We start from the raw sequence: 21679 nt of genomic DNA, 5'->3' as shown, positions 1-21679 counted from the left end.
TGGGGGATTGTGGATGGTTCCGATTCGGAACCTAAGCTATCTCTTACTAAAAAGGAGGGAGATAAAGAGGTCCCTCTATCGGAAGAAGAGAAAATCAAGGCTATTGCCTCATACGAGAAGAAATGGAAAGAATGGAGAATATCTCATGCGAAGATAATGTCATGGCTTATCAATAGCGTTGACATTAAAAAATGCTCAAGTCTTGCCAAATTTGATCATGCCGATAAGGCATGGGAATACCTTAAGAATATGTATTCCCTTAAAGATATTGCACACGTGTGCAACCTCCAAGAAAAAGTTCGAATGATGACACAAGGAGACAAAACTATTCGTGAATATTACAATGGGTTGTCCGAACTTTGGGAAGAACTTTCCCTTTTAGAACCAAAGTGGCATTGTGCCGAAGACATCGAGCTTCGTCAGAAACAACTCGATGCTGAACATTTTTACCAGTTTATCACTGGATTAAGGCCGGAATTTGAAACCACTAAATCGGCCCTACTTCACAGGGGAAAAATTCCTTCTATTGTTGAAACTATTGAAGAGTTAACAATGGAAGAAAATCGTCTCCGGAAAGGTTCTTTAAAAATTGAAGATGATTCTGTTTTAGCCGTGTCTAGACCAGGGAATCATGTTCGATCATATAGGCCTCCTCACTTTAACCGACAAAATGGTGACTATGATAAGAAGAAAGTTATTTGTCATCACTGTCATGAACCGGGACACTACAGGCCACAATGTCCCAAACTTAAGGAACTGAGAGAAAAAAGAGCTGCAATTGCTGGATCGGAGCCTAAAGATCAGGATGCACCAGTTTCCCTGGCCCAACTAATGGAGATTCTTCAGCCTCTCATCAAAGGTGCCTCTTCCTCATCTGAAGCTTCAACCGGCGCAGCAGCCTCATCTTTTTTTGATTTAGGTAAAATTTCTTGGCTTCTTGACTCTGGTGCATCTTTTCATATGACCCCAAATAATCAAAGTCTATCCAAATGTGTTAAAAATAAAACAAGTGTGTCAAAGGTCTTTACTGCTGATGGGACTTCTCTTGAAATAGAAGGAATAGGAAATTTTGAAAAAATTTATAAAACAAAAAATTTTTTTATTCCAGAAATTAGACATGTTCCCAAATTAAATTTAAATCTTTTATCTGTATCTCAAATTTCTGATTATGGGTGTAATATTTCTTTTTCTTCTCATGGTTGTTGGGTACAGGATCGCCAGTCAGGCAAGCTGATTGGGGAAGGCCATAGAGAAGGAGGGCTCTATTACATGGATTTTTTGGAAATGCCGAAGAAAGCTTTTTGTTATAATATTCAAAAAATAGAGTTGGAACTGTGGCATAAGAGACTTGGTCACCCACATATAGCCAAAATCCAACATTTTCCAAATCTAGGGAAATTTTGTAACTCTGAATCATTTGATTGTAAAGATTGTATTCTCGGCAAAATGAAAAAATTACCATTTCAGAACAGAACCTTTTTCTCTTCAAGACCACTTGAATTAATACACTCGGATGTTTGGGGTCCTGCACCAGTAATTTCTAAAGGAGGATTTGTTTACTATGTTATTTTTGTCGATGATTTCTCCCGACATACGTGGATGTACTTTCTCAAACATAAGTCTGAAGTATTTTCATACTTTCAAACTTTTCATAATATGGTTAAAAACAAGTTTCAAAATGATATTACTATTTTTCGCACAGATTCAGGGGGAGAGTTTTTATCCACAGATTTTCAAAATTATCTTAAATTGCATGGCATCACACATCAAAGATCTTGTCCTTATACACCTCAACAAAATGGACTGGCAGAACGAAAACATCGCCATATTATAGAAACCACTAGAACTTTATTAATAGCAAATCAAGTCCCTAAAGACTTTTGGGCAGAAGCTGCCTTAACTGCCACCTATCTCATTAATAGGATGCCATCTTCTTCGTTACAAAATATCACTCCCATTGAAAAACTTATGAACATTTCTCCAGACTACTCTAGATTAAGAATATTTGGGTGCAAATGTTTCATATTTACTGACAAAAATGATAAACTTTCCCCTCGTGCGATTCCCTGTGCCTTTTTAGGATATGCTGAAAACCAGAAAGGTTATAGATGTTTTGACTTCAAAAATAATAAACTATATGTGTCTAGAAATGTTTCCTTTCTTGAAAAGGAGAGCTTCTTTGATTTTAGAAAATTAAAAGACGTCACTGAGTACTCCTTTTTGCTAGATCTAACATCAACATCTGATGAATATGACCTTGATTGTAACTTTGATGATGATCACAGAATTATTGATCTTAATGTTGAAAATGAAGAAGTTCATAGAGATACTAGTATTCAATATTCCAGGCTACAAGAGTCTAATACTCCATTTGCACTTGAGAAATATTCTAACATTCCAACTAGACAATCATCCCGAATCTCGAGGCCTCCAGAAAAGTTTGTATCATACGAGTCTTTCTCACCCACATATAGGGCAGTTATTGCATTAATTCACTCATATGAAGAACCATCCACATATTTTCAAGCAAAAAATGATATCAAATGGATAGAAGCCATGAAAGCTGAATTAGATGCACTTGAAAAGGCTTCTACATGGAATATTCAAGATCTTCCTCCAGGGAAGAAAACTATAGGATGTCGATGGGTTTATAAAATTAAAACCAAGAGTGATGGTACTCTTGAAAGATATAAAGCCCGTTTAGTAGCCAAAGGTTATGCCCAAGAATATGGGATTGATTATGAAGAAACCTTTGCTCCGGTGGCTCGTATGACTACTGTCCGAACATTAATTGCCTTAGCTTCTATCAAAAAATGGTCTATTTTTCAAATGGATGTCAAAAATGCTTTTTTAAATGGAAAGCTAGTTGAAGAAGTATATATGGAACCCCCTCCTGGTCTAAGTATTCCTAAGGGTAAAGTCCTTCGCTTAGAAAAAGCTCTTTATGGACTTAAACAAGCACCAAAAGCTTGGTATGATAGGTTTAGTCGTGTTATGATTGATATTGGTTTTCAATTCTGTTTAACTGACACTGCTTTGTTTATTAAGAATTCTGATGCAGGGATCATTGTGCTTCTTCTCTATGTGGATGATATGATCATCACCGGAAGCGATAAACAGGGAGTTGCAACAATCAAAACACTTCTTAAATCTCATTTTGAAATGACTGATTTGGGCTTGTTGAGATATTTTTTAGGCATTGAAGTTGCTTATTCTCCTAGAGGATATTTATTATCTCAGACTAAATTTGCTTTTGATATTGTTTTCAGGTCTGGTATTACTGATGATAAGAAAGTTGACACTCCAGAAGTTGTTAATGTTAAAATGAAGATTGATGATGGAGAACTTCTTGCAGACCCTACTCCTTACAGACAGCTTGTCGGGGCACTTTCCTATCTATCCATTACCAGACCAGATATAGCACATGCTGTTCATACAGCAAGTCAATTTCAACATGCTCCTACTTCTGTTCATATGGGAGCAGTCATGCGTATTATCAGATACATCAAGTCCTCTCTTTCACGAGGACTTTTCTTATCTTCCTCCTCTTCTCTTGATTTAATTGCATATACTGATGCTGATTGGGGAGGTGATCCCAATAACAGACACTCAACCACTGGCTTTTGTGTCTTTTTAGGGGAATCATTAATCTCGTGGAGGTGTAAAAAGCAGCAGAAGGTATCTCTCTCATCCACCGAAGCTGAATACAGAGCCATGGCAACCACGACCATGGAAGTAGTTTGGCTCCGACGACTGCTTGCTGACATGGGAGTTGAAGCAACAAAGGCTTCACAAATGTGTTGTGACAACAAAAGTGCGATCTACATTGCCAGTAACAGAACATTCCACGAACGCACCAAACACATCGAAATGGATTGTCACTACGTCAGAGAGGAATATCTACACGGGATAATTGATCTGCCATATGTCACTTCAGAATATCAGTTAGCAGACTTCTTTACAAAGCCTCTCGCTGCTCCCCGATTTCACTTTCTCTTAGACAAACTTTCGCTCATTGTACCGTAAGTTTGAGGGGGAGTGTTAAAATGTAAAACTGTACATATATGTATATATAATAATATTATATTATTATATATATATATAAATACATTTTTAATTTCTTTCTTTTCTGTATTTTTTTTCCTTTATTTTTATTTTTTGTTTTTATGTCATCTAGTTCAGTTTGAACTAGAATGACTGTTGCTAGTCAAGTCCTGTCCAGACTTGACTAGCAATAGAGCTGTTGGACTGACACAGTCCAACAGCTCTTAATAGAGCTGTTGGACTGACACATTCCAACAGCTCTAAATAGAGCTGTTGGACTGTGCCCAACAGCTCTATTGAGTCCTCTTTCAGCTGTGTATATAAAGGGGTGCAGCCCCTCTTGTATTTTACTCCAATGCTTCTTAAGCAATTGGTTTTTCATATCAATAAAGAATACATTTTTTATTTTTATTTTGTTTCCAGTTATACCCTTTTTAAGGGTTATGCTTTAGTGTCATTCTTGACACTTGCTCTTGTTAATCAAAGCTCGTGTTTCGAAGATCCCCATTTCATTTCATACCTATCGAGGCTTGGAAATGCTTGGGAGAGAAAGGTCTAGAATGGTTGACAAATCTTTTTAACTTGATTTGGCGAACAAATAAGATGCCTAATGAGTGGAGGAAGAGTACTTTGGTGCCTTTATATAAGAATAAGGGTGATATACAAGATTGCACAAACTATCGTGGTATAAAACTCATGAGTCATACTATGAAACTTTGGGAGAGGGTGATTGAGTCTAGGTTGAGGAAGGTTGTCATGATATCGGAGAATCAATTTGGTTTTATGCCTGGAAGATCAACTATGGAAGCTATACATCTTCTTAGACAACTTATTGAAAGATATAGAGAGAGGAACAAAGATTTGCATATGGTTTTTATTGATTTAGAGAAGGCATACGATAGAGTACCTAGGGACGTTCTCTGGTGGACAATGATGAAGAAAGGTGTTTCTCTCAAGTACATTAGTATAATTAAAGATATGTATGAAGGAGTAGTAACCAATGTCCGCACTTGTGGAGGGGTGACAACCATTTTTCCGATAACGGTTGGGTTACATCAAGGATCTGCTTTAAGCCCTTTCCTATTTGCGATAGTGATGGATGAGCTTACGAGATCAATTCAAGAAAATGTACTGTGGTGTATGTTGTTTGCTGATGATATTGTTTTGATTGATGAGTCTAGAGCTGGGGTTAATGCTAAGTTAGAATTATGGAGACAGACATTGGAAGCTAGAGGTTTTAAGTTGAGTAAGAGTAAGACTGAATATATGGAATGTCGGTTTAGTAAGCAACGAAGTAGTGATGGGAGTGTAGTGAAGCTTGGTGAGCCAGATATACCGGTGAATGATTATTTCAAATATTTGGGATCCATCATTCAAAAGTATGGAGAAATTGATGAAGATGTAAATCATAGGATAAAGGTTGGGTGGATGAAATGGAAAAGTGCTACTGGAGTGCTGTGCGATCTTAGAATGCCATTGCGGTTGAAGGGAAAGTTTTATAGGACGACTATTAGACCCGCTTTACTATATGGTACAGAATGTTGGGCTGCCAAGAGACATCATATTCAAAAAATGAGTGTAGCTGAGATGCGGATGCTTAGATGGATGTGTGGAAATACAATAAAAGATAAGATTCGGAACGAAGAGATACGTAAGAAGGTAGGTGTTGCATCCATTGAAAATAAGATGCGAGAGAATCGTTTACGGTGGTTTGGACATATTCGGCGAAGGCCTAATGATGCTCCAGTTAGAAGGTTGGAGAAATGGGAAAATATATTAGTTAAAAGAGGTCGGGGTAGGCCTAGGAAGACTTGGATGGAGATGATAGGAAAGGATATGAATGCTTTGAACCTCACCGAGGACATGGCGTTGGATAGAAATGATTGGAGGAAAAGGATTCATGTGGAAGACCCAAAATGAATTTTTTTTTGGTTCATATCGCTGACCCCAATTGTTTTGGGATGAAGGCGTAGTTGTTGTTGTTGTATCTTCTTTTATATATATAAAATATATATAGAAAATATATTGTCGTATGAATTACAATTTAACAACCTTATCCCTTTTGGAGTCTTTTTAACTCTAGTTATCTTCAATTTAAATATAAAAATTGAATTTAAAGTTGTATTTTCATTGGGTATGGGTTTTGGACTTGAATCTAGATCCAAATCCATATCCAAACTCTAATTATATCCTGGCTTGGATCATTTTTTAATTAATATGGGTCTTCGATAGAGTCCATATCCATATTAATTTGGATCAAATGCATTGGATCCAATCCAATCAAAATCTGGTCCGTCGAGGCGGTCCTTTTTCGAAAAAATGCAATTTTCGGGCCAACCGTAGACCGAATTCAGAAAAGTAAGATATCATCATGCTAAGAATTTTAAGACGCATCAAACGATATAAAACTCGAATTTTGCTTGAATTTAAAGGTTGAAAATAAAACTTCTTATCACCTTTTGATTGGCTCATCTAGACCTCGTCGATGAGACTTGGGCCAATCCCATACTCAAAGAACATCAGCTAAAAATCGAGGTTCTGCCGATTTTCTTCTATACTTAGCCAAATTTTTGAAAATCTCAAATTTATCTAAGTGTGAAATTATACGATATTACACAGGGAGGGGGCAGCGCCCCTCCCCTGCTAAACCAGCTGAGAGAGAGAGAGAGAGAGAGAGAGAGAGGAGAGAGAGAGAGAGAGAGAGAGAGAGAGAGAGAGAGGTGTCCCTCCCTTGCTAAAAAGACAGAGAGCGAGAGAGAGTGTAGGGAGGAGTGAGGCATGAGGGTCGGTGCCTTCACAGGGAGAACCGAGAGATGGGGAGAAGGGGGAAGAGAGCAGGGGGGGGGGTAACAGGAGGGAGTGGGAGGTCGTCGGCGCAGTGAGGGTTCCAGCGATGGTTGGAGGTCACGCAGAGGGGGAGAGAGCGAGAAGGAGGAGAGCGGGGGATCGGGGAGAGAGAAAACGGGAGGGGGAGAGAGCGAGAGGGGGTTCCCTTTTTCTGCGTAAAAGGGGAACCCCCACATACTTATTTATAAGCATGGGGTGATGCTCGGGTCCGTATCTGGTCGGATTCAACCTGGATCCGAAAGTTTTTTTTTTTGAAATTTAATGGGTTTTACAGACAATCTATTTTAGTCCAACAGACTATGATGGAAGAGCTTATTTCACATAATAGAATGTATAGAATGCATTCATGGACATATGAAATGTTGTTCTTAGGAAAAAAATGATTGTTATTTGATCCAAATGGTTTTACGAGATTAAACATGAATAGATGGTTCTTTTGTATGCTGTGAAAAGAAGTGTTTTCTCTGGTTACGGGTCATGGATCTGAAGATCCAGACCCGTGACACCCACTTCCTCATTAATGGCATTATGTAATATTGATTATTGTAAAAAGGGTATTCTAGTACCCTAATTTTGTTTGTAATCTGATGTTAACATAAAGTAATACACAGCAGCCGACCCATGTACAGCAGGGTATCGGTTTTCCCCAAACCTCTCTCTCCCTTCCTCTACCTCTCTCTGTTTTGCAGCTCCAACGTGGAACGGACTGGAGGTTGCAAAACTAACATGGTATCAGAGCCACGCTTCAGCTGAAACTGGGATCGATTCAAAAGACACGTCTGAAGATCCTTTTCTCCTCTATTTCCTCTTCCAAAGTCTGAAAATCAATAAAAAAAAAAAGGTACGGCTGTTCTTGTTTTCTTTTCTTTTTGGATTCACGACTGACCTTGTCAGTTTCATTCCAAAGTCTGAAGATCCTACACCTGTTTCCTATTTCTTTCTGGAATCACGACTGACCCAATCAGTCTCAGCAGATCCTACACCTGTTTCCTATTTCTTTCTGGAATCACGACTGACCCAACTAATTATGTTCTCCTTGGATTCACGTCTTATTCACCCCTTCTTTTCTCACCCAGCCAACTTTGGATTCACGTCTTATTCATCCTCTTCTTTTCTCAAATTTTCTTCCTACAGTTTCCTTTTCTCCTACGTTGGTTGTGGCCGAACCTTGGTTTCGCCACTGTTTATTTTTATCTCTTGAGTGCTTCAGCCCAGATTCCCTCATTCAGCCATTAACAAGCCGACATTAGGAATACATATGCACATTTTTTTTTGGATTTTCATATCCGATATTCCATTTCATATACAAATCAGAAATCTGATTGTCTTTAAATTTCTGTTTCGTATCAGCAATCTGAATTAGTTCCTGAAAAAAAAAAGGGAAAAATTACAGAACTGCAGGTGTAAGCAGATTGTGCTGAATACATTCTTCATTCTGTGAAACATGAATTCTCTTCCTAACCAGTCAGTTCTTTCTTCAAGTTTCCTCAGCCAACTTGTGTCTGAAAAATTAAATAATGGTAATTTCTTGACTTGGAAGAGGCAAATCATACCTTTCATTAGGAGTCAGGATCTTTCTGGACATCTGGATGGATCCATTCCAGTTCCTCCTGAGTTCATATCACAAGAAGAAAGGGACAGCAAAAGGGAATCTACTACCGTATATGTTAGAAATCCTGAATTTGTGGCTTGGATGAAAAGAGACCAAGCGCTTGTTGCTTATATTACATCAACACTCTCACAAGAGGTTCTTGTAGCCATTCCAGATGACTACACTGCCATGCAACTTTGGAACAGACTTGTTCAGACATACTCAGGCCAGGATTATGTTTCTTAAAAGAGAATTTCAAATGTTAAGAAAGGAGTCCATGACCATCATGGAATATTTGAACAAAATGAAGGTCATCACAGATCAGCTAGCAGTTGTTGGAAGTACAGTTTCTGATAAAGATTTGGTACAGCAAACCCTCAGTGGATTGGGACACGACTATCATATGATTGTCACTTCTCTGTTATGTTTACCTGAGCTGCCCAATTTTGAAGATCTGCGTGCAAAATTGTTACAATATGAGATGAATCTAAAGGGATTTTCTGAAGAATCATCTATGCATACTGGGGCACAAGAAGTTCTTGCTACAGGGTTACTTATGCACGAGGACGAGGAAACTATGATATCAAGGGAAAAGGAGCACAAGGTAGAAGTGGTCATGGAGGTCGTGGATTATTGCCTAACCCCAACTCATATACCAACCCACAAAGACAGAGGCCAATTCCTACTTGCTTTCTGTGTAATAAAAGGGGGCATATCAAAGCTAACTGCTGGTTCAATCCCCTAAATAAAGGAAAACCAACACAAACTGAAGCAAAAAGAGGCACAGACAATACAAGGACCAACGGAGAAGTAAAAGAGTTGTTATTGTCAGCCTTAGCAGAATTGAATCTGAAACAGAATGAACAAGGCACTTGGTACGTGGATTCTGGCGCAGCGACTCATGTTACTGGTGATGCAGGTAAGCTCCTAAAACTTGTTCCTTACATTGGTAGAAGTAGTATAGTTACTGGAGATGGATCACACCACTCTGTTTCGCATATTGGAAACTCCATCATACCCTTACCTGAATCTTCCATCAATCTTTCAAATGTTCTTTATGCCCCTAATATCAAGAAAAACATTGTTTCAGTTTCTAAACTTGTTGATGATATCAAAGCCTCAGTTGAATTTACTCCCTCTTCTGTTCTTGTTAAGGATCTCTGCACGAAGGAGACGTTCGCTAGAGGGAAACGGCAAGGCAATATGTATGTTTTTCAAGAAGATCCTTCAGCACATATTCGCTCTGCAGACCCAAACTTGAAGCTCCAATCACCATTGTCTTCTGAAAATCCTACCTGCGTTTTTAGTGTCTCTGAAATAAATAAGCCAAATCTTTGGCATGGTCGTCTAGGTCACTGCAGCAATAATTTCATTGAGAAGCTTGTTTCAAGTAACCTCATTCCCAAGTCAAGTTTAGGAATAAATGTAATTGACAACAAATGTTCTAGTTGTCTCTTATGTAAGAGTCATGTTTTACCATTTCATTCTATCAATAAAAGAGCTTCAAGACCTTTTGAGACTATTTGTTCTGATGTTTGGGGGCCTGCTCCAGTTGTTTCTATGTCTGGAACTAGATACTATCTTTTATTTGTTGACAGTTATTCTCGCTATTCCTGGATATTTTTCATGAAACATAAATCTGAGACTTTCAAGTTGTTCCGTAACTTCCATTCCTTTGTCAGAAACCAATTTTCTGAAAACATCCTAAGTTTCCAATGTGACGGAGGAGGTGAATTCTCTTCCATTGACTTTACTAACTTTCTTCAAAGTAATGGGATAAGGAAAAAGGTGTCTTGCCCGCACACACCTCAGCAGAATGGGATTGCTGAAAGAAAGCATCGCCATATTGTTGAGAGTGCGATGAGCATGATGCATGATAGTGATCTTCCGATCACTTTATGGACAGAGGTTTTTCATTCTGCAGTTCATGTGATAAATCGATTGCCCATGACTATTTTGGAAAACAAGTCTCCTTGTCTCTTTTTGGTATCCACCCCAACTACTATGATTTGCATGTGTTTGGCTGTTTATGCTATGTTCATGTTGACAGTTCAAGGAGACATAAGTTTCAGGACAAGGCTTTGAAGTGCAGGTTTGTGGGTTATGCCGATGACTATAAAGGGTACAGGTGCTATGATCCGGTGAGCAAGCACATCAAAATATCAAGAAATGTCATCTTCTATGAATTGAATTTTGATTGTCAATGTACTAGTTCTTCAGAATCAAAACATAAAGTTCAGGCTTATTATCCTTGGTTGAATTATGAACTTCTCGCAGGAGCTAGTGATGCTTGCTCAAATTGCACTCAAAAGGATAAGATACCTGTGTCTACTGATGGGATGATTGATCATGAAAATACAGACTCAACTTTGAATCCAGGAAGATATAGAGGCTTTGTCTATACTCGATGAGAAAGAGAGTCACCCACTATAGTTGATTCAGACATGGACACATCCTCAACATCCAACATTGTTGATACTAGAAGATCCACACGTCCTCGCCATCAAATTGAAAGGTGGGTCAGTTATGAAAATTTCTCATTAGATTTTCAACTCTTTCTAACAGCCTTGAATAAAGAAGATGAACCCACAACGTTCTCTCAAGCATCAAATTCCAGAAGATGGATTGAAGCTATGAATGAGGAGATGGAAGCTCTACATGAATGTGGTACGTGGGATGTCGTATCAAGACCACCTGACAAAAATGTTGTTGGTTCGAAATGGGTGTACAAAATAAAGTATAAACCAGATGGGACTATAGAGCGATACAAGGCGAGACTTGTAGCCAAAGGTTTTACACAAGAGCAAGGACAGGACTATGATGAAACCTTTAGTCCAGTGGTGAGGATGGGGACAATCCGAGTCATACTTTCTTTAGCTATTGAACACCAATGGACCATTAGCCAACTTGATGTGAAGAATGCCTTTCTTTATGGAGATTTGAGAGAAGAAGTTTACATGGAACAACCCACTGGTTACGCAGAAGGTAATCCTACAAAATATGTCTGCAGACTAAAAAGGGCGATATATGGATTGAAGCAGGCATCTCGATCTTGGTTTGACAGCTTTTCTCTTGAAATACAAAAATATGGTTTTAAGAAATCTCTTCTTGACCACTCCTTATTTATATTTAAGGACCAAGACATAATTACTCTGTTGTTGATATATGTGGATGATATCATCATTACTGGCAGTTCCAATGACCACATTGAAGAAGTCAAACATCTCTTGAATCAGAGGTTCAAAATGAAGGACCTTGGCAAACTACGGTACTTTCTTGGAGTTGAAGTTGACAGTTCCTCTGAAGAAATGACTCTCACTCAACATAAGTATACTATTGATGTTCTCAATAAAGCGGGTATGAAAGACTGCAAGCCCTTAAGCACTCCTAGCGTTCTTCATCAAAGGCTTAGCTCTCAAGATGGAGATCCATTTGATAATCCCACACAGTACCGTAGCATAGTGGGTATGTTACAATACCTCACTTTTACTCGCCCTGATATAGTATACTCGGTGAATCAAGTTTCTCAGTTTATGCATGCCCCATGTGAAGGGCATATGGAAGCAGTTAAACGGATACTACGATATCTGAAGGGAACGGTTGGGGATGGTCTCATATATAAACGAAAGACAAATGGGCAAAGTGCACATGAGATCACTATTTATTCTGATGCGGACTAGGCGGGAGATCCAGATGAACGCAGATCAGTATCCGGCTATTGTGTATTTATTGGGATGAATTTGGTTTCTTGGAGTAGTAAGAAACAAAAGGCTGTTGCCAGATCCAGTACAGAGGCTGAATACAGGTCAATGGCAGCCGCCACTGCTGAGGCTACTTGGGTTAGACATCTACTGACAGAAGTAGGAGAATCGATATCTCGTTCACTTCTTTTGTGTGACAACCAGAGTGCCATTAGTATGTCTTTTAATCCAATTCATCACAGTCGTGCCAAGCATATTGAAATAGACCAGCATTTTGTGAGACAAAAGGTAGAAGAGAAAGAGATTGAGCCTGAATTTGTTAGAACTACAGATCAAGTGGCGGATATATTTACAAAAGGATTGACTAAAGACAGATTTTGGACGTTAAAAGGCAAGTTGTTCATGATTCAAGATCATGCACAACTTGAGGGAGGGTGAAAAGAAGTGTTTTCTCTGGTTACGGGTCATGGATCTGAAGATCCAGACCCGTGACACCCACTTCCTCATTAATGGCATTATGTAATATTGATTATTGTAAAAAGGGTATTCTAGTACCCTAATTTTGTTTGTAATCTGATGTTAACATAAAGTAATACACAGCAGCCGACCCATGTACAGCAGGGTATCGGTTTTCCCCAAACCTCTCTCTCCCTTCCTCTACCTCTCTCTGTTTTGCAGCTCCAACGTGGAACGGACTGGAGATTGCAAAACTAACATGCTATACAAGTGATTAGCTAAGGGCTAATTGCCCTAGCTTATAAAATTGGTTACCCAAGCAAGGGTTGCAGATGGTACTAAGTGAATTGATATTTACCTGCAGCTTATCTGAAACTTTACTCTGTTGATGTTGTCACTTGTGGACCCATTGCAACCCTCATTTTCTTGGTGACAACTAAACCTCTTGTTCATGCAGTACATCTTGTTAATCATCTTCCCTGTGCTTTTAGATCAGTTACCCAACAACTGAAAATGTTTAGTACAGTTGGGAAAGTCTTTTCATACACTTTTCTTATTAGAGTTTATAAGGGTATTTTAGTAATTTATAATAATGTGCATTCTCAAAGTAGAAATAGATAATCTGATGGTCTAAAATTATTTAATTGCCCATAGCAGCTGCATTGAACGTATAGAATCACCATTATATTTCAAAATCTTTCATGGGCAGGAAGGTTTGGTTAACTTGTTAACGTCCATTTAAGGGTATGAAACTTAAAATCAAGACACATAGACAGTCAGACAGACATGCACACACATTCAGCCACCATCATTGTGAGATATCTTATCCTGCACGACATGTCGTAAGTAGATCCTGTAATCAACAGTTACATTTGTTGGATTAAATCTTAATAATTAACTTGGTGCAACTCTTTCGTGAAAAAGAAAAGAGAGTTTATGACTTGAAGCTATTGAGAGTGGTCCACTATCTGTCTTCTGTTCTAACTTATTTAACATCATATGCAAGGATTAGTGTATCAATTTGATATATCTCCTGTATAATTTATTTTTTTCAAAATTTGTGCACCTGGGTACCACTGGCGAGAGTTCTCATTAGAGAGAATTGTCCTTAGGCCCAGATTTCACATAGTTTATTTGAAAAATGAATATGTATTGTCAATCTCCCAAAAACGTGACAATCCTAAGGTGGAAACAAGGATTCTTGCCCAGTGTGGAACCCCAATTGAGGCTTTAAAGGCATGATTTCTATTTACGCTCAACCCAAATGTGCCTTATCTAAGGCATTTTGGAGTTTTAATTGATTTTAGAGTAGATAAACTATCATAACCAAAGGTTTTTTCAGTGGGTTTTGATACCAATGGTGCTACTCCTCTTGCTTCCCTATGCATATGTAGGTAGACACCCATTCATGCATGTGAGCCCGTGCACACACACTTGCACACTGAGACAAGCACACACAAAAGCACACGTGGATGATTGACACTTGCACATCAGCTAAATTGATCAGTTATGTATTTTTAAAGGATTCTGTAACAACAACAACAACTACGCCTTCATCCCAAAACAATTGGGGTCGGCGATATGAACCAAAAAAGAAAATCATTCTGGGTCTTCCACATGAATCCTTCTCCTCCAATCATTTCTATCCAATGCCATGTCCTCGGTGAGGTTCAAAGCATTCATATCCTTTCCTATCATCTCCGTCCATGTCTTCCTAGGCCTACCCCGACCTCTTTTAACTAATATATTTTCCCATTTCTCCATCCTTCTAACTGGAGCATCATTAGGCCTTCGCCGAATATGTCCAAACCACCGTAAACGATTCTCTCTCATCTTATTTTCAATGGGTGCAACGCCTACCTTCTTACGTATCTCCTCATTCCGAATCTTATCTTTTATTGTATTTCCACACATCCATCTTAGCATACGCATCTCAGCTACACTCATTTTTTGAATATGATGTCTCTTGGCAGCCCAACATTCCGTACCATATAGTAAAGCGGGCCTAATAGTCGTCTTATAAAACTTTCCCTTCAACCGCAATGGTATTCTACGATCGCACAACACTCCAGTTGCACTTTTTCATTTCATCCACCCAACTTTTATCCTATGATTTACATCTCCATCAATTTCTCCATACTTTTGAATGATAGATCCCAAATATTTGAAACAATCATCCACCGATATTTCTTGCTCACCAAGCTTCACTACACTCCCATCACTACTTCGTTGCTTACTAAACCGACATTCCATATATTCTGTCTTATTCTTACTCAACTTAAAACCTCTTACTTCCAATGTCTGTCTCCATAATTCTAACTTAGCATTAACCCCAACTCTAGACTCATCAATCAAAACAATATCATCAACAAACAACATACACCACGACACATTTTCTTGAATTGATCTCGTAAGCTCATCCATCACTATAGCAAATGGAAAGGGCTTAAAGCAGATCCTTGATGTAACCCAACCGTTATAGGAAAATTGGTTGTCACCCCTCCACAAGTGCGGATATTGGTTACTACTCCTTCATACATATCTTTAATTATACTAATATACTTGAGAGAAACACCTTTCTTCATCATTAGTTAAACTATTTTCTGGCCTGTTAAATTTTGTTCACACATTATTACCGTGTTGTCTAACATTTTTTTATATGATCAGGGTTGCTTTTGATGGAAATCAAAGAGCTGTGGCGGGTTTCTTTGTTGATATCTACTTTGTTATCACCCAGCACCGATCCTGCTGAAGACTTAAATGGAAGCTTGATTCAAAGAGTCAAATTATTCAAAAGAGTGGAGAAATCAATCCTTGATATGCGTAACATTTGCTGCCCTTATCCTTTTGTTTTTTCCCTATTTTGATATCCTTATACTTTTAGAACTGATAATTTTTGTTCAATTCAAAGTTGCCTTTTCTTCATTTTGAAGTTGTTTGCTTAATGATTCCATTTTTAAGTGCATTTGGTCATTAAATGATAGTATCGATCAGGGTTTCAGTACGCATCCTTTGACTTGGCCAATTTGTTGTATCAGCAATGGAATTGATAAACCTAGAAAGTAATTATTATTTTACTGCTTAGTTCAAGCTACATATGTCAAGATTTGTAGAAAATAGTTTATTTTGCAATGTACACATTGTGAATGTATATTATTTTGTGTAGACTGAAATTTTGATGAGCAGGTCATAAAACTGGCAGGAACAAATTAGGTGAAAGTAATTTGTCCTTTTATGTTATGTATTTCAAGAATATCTTATATATCATGTTGCTCAATGAGTAAAGGGTGAACCCACTCGTGATGTTGAAGAACATCACAGAATGCAAGTTAATGAACCTCACCTTGTGGTGGAATTGACCACTATACATGATTAAGAATCAAGTTGGTAGATGCATGTTTGGCAAACTGTTTTAGCCTGTCCTGGCTGAAACTGAGAGGGCTGGAGTCTCCTGAATTGATCGACAAAATGGTCACAATGAGGCATAAAATTGATATATGTTCTGGTTTGAAGAATTACTAGCAATGGCTGGATAAAGAATCCAACCTAGCCTCAAGAAATTCTCTTGGTTAATGGTATATATCAAGGTTGTAAGTATCGTATGGTTACCTGTATTGGTTTGTTAAACTGTACGTGTAATTATGTACTATATATATTTATGTATATACAATAATATGTATATATACACACACACACACACATATATATATATATATATATATATGTACATTTTATTTTTTTATTAGTTATTTTTGGGACTGTTTTGGACTTGGTCAAACTAAGTTTGACTAAGCCCCCCAGCCCCCAACGGCTAGATTTCTAGCCGTTGGGAACTGGCCTTCTTCCCTTTCTTTGTCTTCTTCCTTCTAACTCCTCTTTTATGAATGTGTATATATTAGGGGTCTTCTCCTCCTTGTAATGTATGCTTTTGCACACTCTTTCCATTGAATAAAATATATGTTTTTATATTGTCTTATTGTGTATCCCTTTTGTAGGATTTGTGAATGTGTTCTTTTAGAACATTTTGTGGTTCCCTTTGTGGGTGTTGTGTGTTCCTTAGAGAACACTTTTGTTATCTCATCAAGTTGAAGATTAATTGGTGGACTTTTGGTTCGTGATTGACGCCTCCTTGAATCTTTATATGGTATCTGATGCAGAGCACAGACGTCCCAGATCCAGCGGCAAACAAGAGTCGACTCGGGTCCAGGGCCAGACCCGGACCCGAGACCCGGATCCAGCTGCACACGTTAAATACCCATCTTAGGGTTGTGTGCAGCACGGACGATGAAGATTGGAATTAACGCAACTCTTTTCTTTTTGGGGTTCCCTGCAGTTTTTCTTTCTTTTCAGCAGACTTTGTCATTCCTTTTGGTTTTCTTTAATACTTTCCTGTCAGTCCATTATTGCTTTTGTCCTTACTTCTTTTCTTTATTATTGTTTCTTTGTTGTTTCACGTCAGTTATTTTGCAGCCTTTCTCCCCATTGTTTGTCTCAGCCTACAGCAGGCTATTGGCATTTTATTTATTCCAGCATCTTGTTTATTTCCTATTAGCTATTGTTTTCTTTATTATTATCACCGTCAGTTAGCACGACATCAGCCTGTTAATACGTTGTTGCTCGGATCCATTGATCCGAGCCTTTCCTCTTCTATGTGCCACGTGCCATTGGATACCGAGTATTGCACAGTCGTGCGTTGAAAGGACCTTTCCAACGTCAATCTGTAGCGTGACAGCGTCGGTTCATTCGCTGATTAAGAAGTAATCACGTCGGCAACCTTTTCGTGAATACCTTCGGTTTTTTCTCACTGCATCAATATGGTATCAGAGCCCAGCCCCTCCTCCTTCGTCAACGGCATGACTCAAGGGGCGAGGAACGGTCCTACAAACAGAAAGACACGAGAGAAGATCATGAAGCGGATGCTCGACATGGTGACGGAGATGCAAGAAGACATGCTACGCTTAAGCGAGGATGTTGCTGGCATATCGAAACGACTGGATGGACTCGAAGATCGGATCGTGGTCCTCGAGTCGTCGGTGGAGACGCACACAACTCCCATGCTGAAAACGAGTGGTGGATTGGGCGTCAATGTTGTTGGTCCCACGGGTGCGATGGCGATTGAACCAGTCCAACCGAATGTCCAACAAGCTGCCGTGCAACCGGATGGCATTGAAGCGGGCCTGCTCAGGGATGCCGGTCGTGCAACCAACCAACAGACGGTACCGTTTCTGAACTCTGTCTCGGTAGATGCAATGAACCAGATCTGTGGTGCCTACCCACTGCCCCATAGGTTCGTCAAGAGGTTTCCTAACGTAGGCTCGAGCACGCAGCCTTGGCCACAACCTGTGGTAAAGGTTTCGCAGGCCAGAAATGGCCTGCAGGACCCAAACCTGACGGTGGGTCGAGCTGCGAGCAATGTGCCAATGGCAGGAGACATGACAGACTTGTTTCCCCCCCTAAAAACCGCTCGTGGGGGCTCGATCGCAACCCACCAGCGAGCTGGAGAAGGTGGTCCAGTTTTTGATAAGCATGTTTGTCTTGTTGGTATTCTAGCCAGACCCCTAAGACCACGTGCTGGAGGGACAGAAATTCAGCTTGTGCTTCCATGGGATGTCATACCAGATGGTATAGGTGGTCAACTTCGAAACCAATCTACAAGCTATAATTTGGAGTCGTCCAGGAATATCGTTTCACATAGTGAACACCCAACAACTATTACCAACGACTCCTTAATGTTATCCCCAGATGTTTCTGTTGCAGCCAATTCCCCTTTATTTCAACTCCAGAAGGTTGTGGCGTTTGTCGTGCTTGTGATGGTTGGAGATAGAACTTGGGCTTCTGGTATTGTTCTAAACTCTGAGGGTCTGATACTTACAAATGCTCACCTTTTAGAGCCGTGGAGGTTTAGAGAAGTGCCTCAAGCTAGTGGACCGACTTCAAACAAACAATGGACATTTCCCATCCTTACTGGAACAAAAGAGATAGAATCCAGCAATGAGATGCAAGCAGTTTATGCATTGGATGCAGAGTTCACAAGTCCATTATGGATTTTTGACATCAAATCTTATGATTTGGTGCAGAAAAATGGAGAGAATACCTATCTGGCTTGCAGTTACAGGCAGAGGGGAAGATCATATTTTGGCATGCTGGATATTATTCAGGGCTCTCTCAGTTTTTTGGATATCCCATTCACAGACATCAGAACTGTTATTGCAAAGGGCAGGTACTTGTGCATAGAGGGTGCCTCTTCCACCCTGCCATTATCAATAGGCAAAGTGACTTTAGATGAAAATTGTTCCAAAGTTGTTGACTTTTCTACAGCGTGGTCATCCTTCCATCCTAGTTTGGAATACAAAGCATGCCTAAGCACACCAGAGATTATCGAGTTCCCTACTAAGGTCCCTGACCAAAAGGCATATGTGTATTTCTATCCACCAGTCAATCATTTATATCAAGTTGGTCATGAAGAAAAACCTCCTTTGCTATTGAAGAGTCATGGGGGCCCAACAAGTGATGGCATTATGAACAAACAGAATTTGCTGCCTGTGTCTGCCAAAGTCCCTAACTCTGGGGATGATGTAATGGCATCTGTGCAAGATCCTATTTACCAGGGTTATGGAAGAATACATGTTAGGTTGGATCGTATCAACCAAAAGATATGGCATGATGCAAGAGCAGTATATATTTCGAGAGGCCCATTGGATATTGCCCTGCTGCAAATAGATCTTGTTCCAAATAGTATTTGCCCCGTCAATCCAGGCGTTGTTTGTCCACAACCTGGGTCTAAAGCATTTGTGATAGGACATGGTCTTTTGGGACCTCAATCAAACCTTTGTCCATCTGTTAGTTCTGGTGTAGTATCAAGAGTTGTTAAGACCCAGGGTCCTCTTAAGGCTTCTGAAACTATGAGTGCTGATATAGAGGGGAAATGTATAGCTGCAATGCTTGAAACAGCGGCTGCAGAGCATCCGGGTGGAAGTGGTGGCGGTGTTTTGAATTCTAAAGGACATCTGATTGGGCTTATGACCAGCAATGCAAGGCATAGTGATATGCAGGATTGGCACATTTCGCCTATCTTCAATGTGTCTGGTTTATACGCATACCGTGGTGACAATAAGTCGTCAGAGCTGACTTTTTCCCAACCAGGGGAGAATGATGCAGAGCACAGACGTCCCAGATCCAGCGGCAAACAAAAGTCGACTCGGGTCCAGGGCCAGACCCGGACCTGAGACCCGGATCCAGCTGCACACGTTAAATACCCATCTTAGGGTTGTGTGCAGCACGGACGATGAAGATTGGAATTAACGCAGCTCTTTTCTTTTTGGGGTTCCCTGCAGTTTTTCTTTCTTTTCAGCAGACTTTGTCATTCCTTTTGGTTTTCTTTAATACTTTCCTGTCAGTCCATTATTGCTTTTGTCCTTACTTCTTTTCTTTATTATTGTTTCTTTGTTGTTTCACGTCAGTTATTTTGCAGCCTTTCTCCCCATTGTTTGTCTCAGCCTACAGCAGGCTATTGGCATTTTATTTATTCCAGCATCCTGTTTATTTCCTATTAGCTATTGTTTTCTTTATTATTATCACCGTCAGTTAGCACGACATCAGCCTGTTAATACGTTGTTGCTCAGATCCATTGATCCGAGCTTTTCCTCTTCTACGTGCCACGTGCCATTGGATACCGAGTATTGCACAGTCGTGCGTTGAAAGGACCTTTCCAACGTCAATCTGTAGCGTGACAGCGTCGGTTCATTCGCTGATTAAGAAGTAATCACGTCGGCAACCTTTTCGTGAATACCTTCGGTTTTTTCTCACTGCATCAGTATCAGAGCTTGAAAGTATTAAAACTCATTTGAAGACTTCTTCGAAGTGTTGGTGATCTTGCAAGTGTTCAAGTGATCATGTAAATCATTGGTGGATGAGTGCTCGTGTTCCTCATATTGCCTCTCCTTTCTCCTCCTCTTCTCTTTTCTCTCTCTCTCCTCTTTTAGTTCTTCTAAAAAATGGATGACAATGATAATGTTATCATTAAACCCATAAAAGTCAATGATTTTAATTCGGTAACATGGGCTTCTACATGAAGCACCTTATTTGAGGAAAAGGGTTGTGAGGACTAGTAGATAGATCCGATCCAGAACCCAAGCTAGTTCTCACTAAGGTAGAGGGTGAGAAAGACGTAGTTCTAACTGAAAATGAGAAAGCTAAGGCTATAACCAATTATGAGATGAAGTAGAAGGAATGGAGGATGGGACATGTCAAGATCATTTCTTAGCGTATTAGTAGTATGGACTTAAAAAAATGTTCAAGGCTTGCCAAATTTGAGCATGCTAACAAGGCTTGGGATTATCTGTTAAAAATAAAATTGTATCCAAATATCCAATAAGGGTATTTTTGTCTTTTATCATATAGTACAGTCCACTAGGGACTGAAATGTAATTTAACATTATAAATAAATAAACTGTCATACAGTCAACAGTCATATTTATGACTGTTGTGCACAACAGTCAAAAATATGACTGTTGTGCACAACAGTCAAAATATGACTGTTGGGCACAACAGTAAAAAATATGACTGTTGTGCACAACAGTCAAAATATGACTGTTGGGCAGCAGTCCAACTAGACGTTGGACTGCCACCCAACAGTCATAATAATGACTATTGGAAGGCAGTCCAAAGAGTTGGACTGCCTCCCATGTGTTGGAGTGAGGCTCTATAAATAGAGCCTCACTCCCTTGTTATTCCTCATTGCTTTTAGAAGCATTTGAGGGTTTTCTCTAGAGTTTTTTCCCATCTTATAGGCTTGTATGCCTCTTGTGTTTGGTATTTTTATCTCTTTTGAGATTGTATTTGGTCCATTAGTGACCAACTTTAAGTGAGTTTATTAAAGCCCTTTGTTGGCATTGTGTTTGTTTCCCTATTGTTCTATTGTACCTTGTTTCATTACATGGTATCAGAGCGAGGTTCTTGAAAGAAGGAGAATCTCGTGAAGGAAGTGTTCTTCGATCATTGATCATTCCCTATCTTCTCTAGTCTAAACTCAAGTATTCAT

At 39.4% G+C, this 21679-nt stretch overlaps 1 protein-coding gene across 2 annotated transcripts in view; it reads left to right on the top strand.

The window, feature by feature from the left end:
• LOC149817126 (tRNA nucleotidyltransferase cca2-like) overlaps nucleotides 1-21679 on the top strand; it is a 161463-nt gene that overhangs the window by 97357 nt on the left and 42427 nt on the right. For both annotated transcript variants that reach the window (XR_016427727.1, XM_089987872.1), the window contains exon 13: nucleotides 15307-15462. Coding sequence is in view for 1 of the 2 variants with exons in the window: in XM_089987872.1 (XP_089843998.1) it covers nucleotides 15307-15462 (156 nt within the window). In the remaining variant the exon portion in view is untranslated. The remainder of the gene's footprint in view (nucleotides 1-15306; nucleotides 15463-21679) is intronic.

Source organism: Nuphar pumila, chromosome 14 (assembly GCF_984573655.1).
Source record: "Nuphar pumila chromosome 14, dmNupPumi1.hap1.1, whole genome shotgun sequence".
Lineage (NCBI taxonomy): Eukaryota > Viridiplantae > Streptophyta > Magnoliopsida > Nymphaeales > Nymphaeaceae > Nuphar > Nuphar pumila.
Note: the sequence above shows the minus strand (reverse complement) of the source record. Positions and strands in the feature narration are given on the sequence as shown.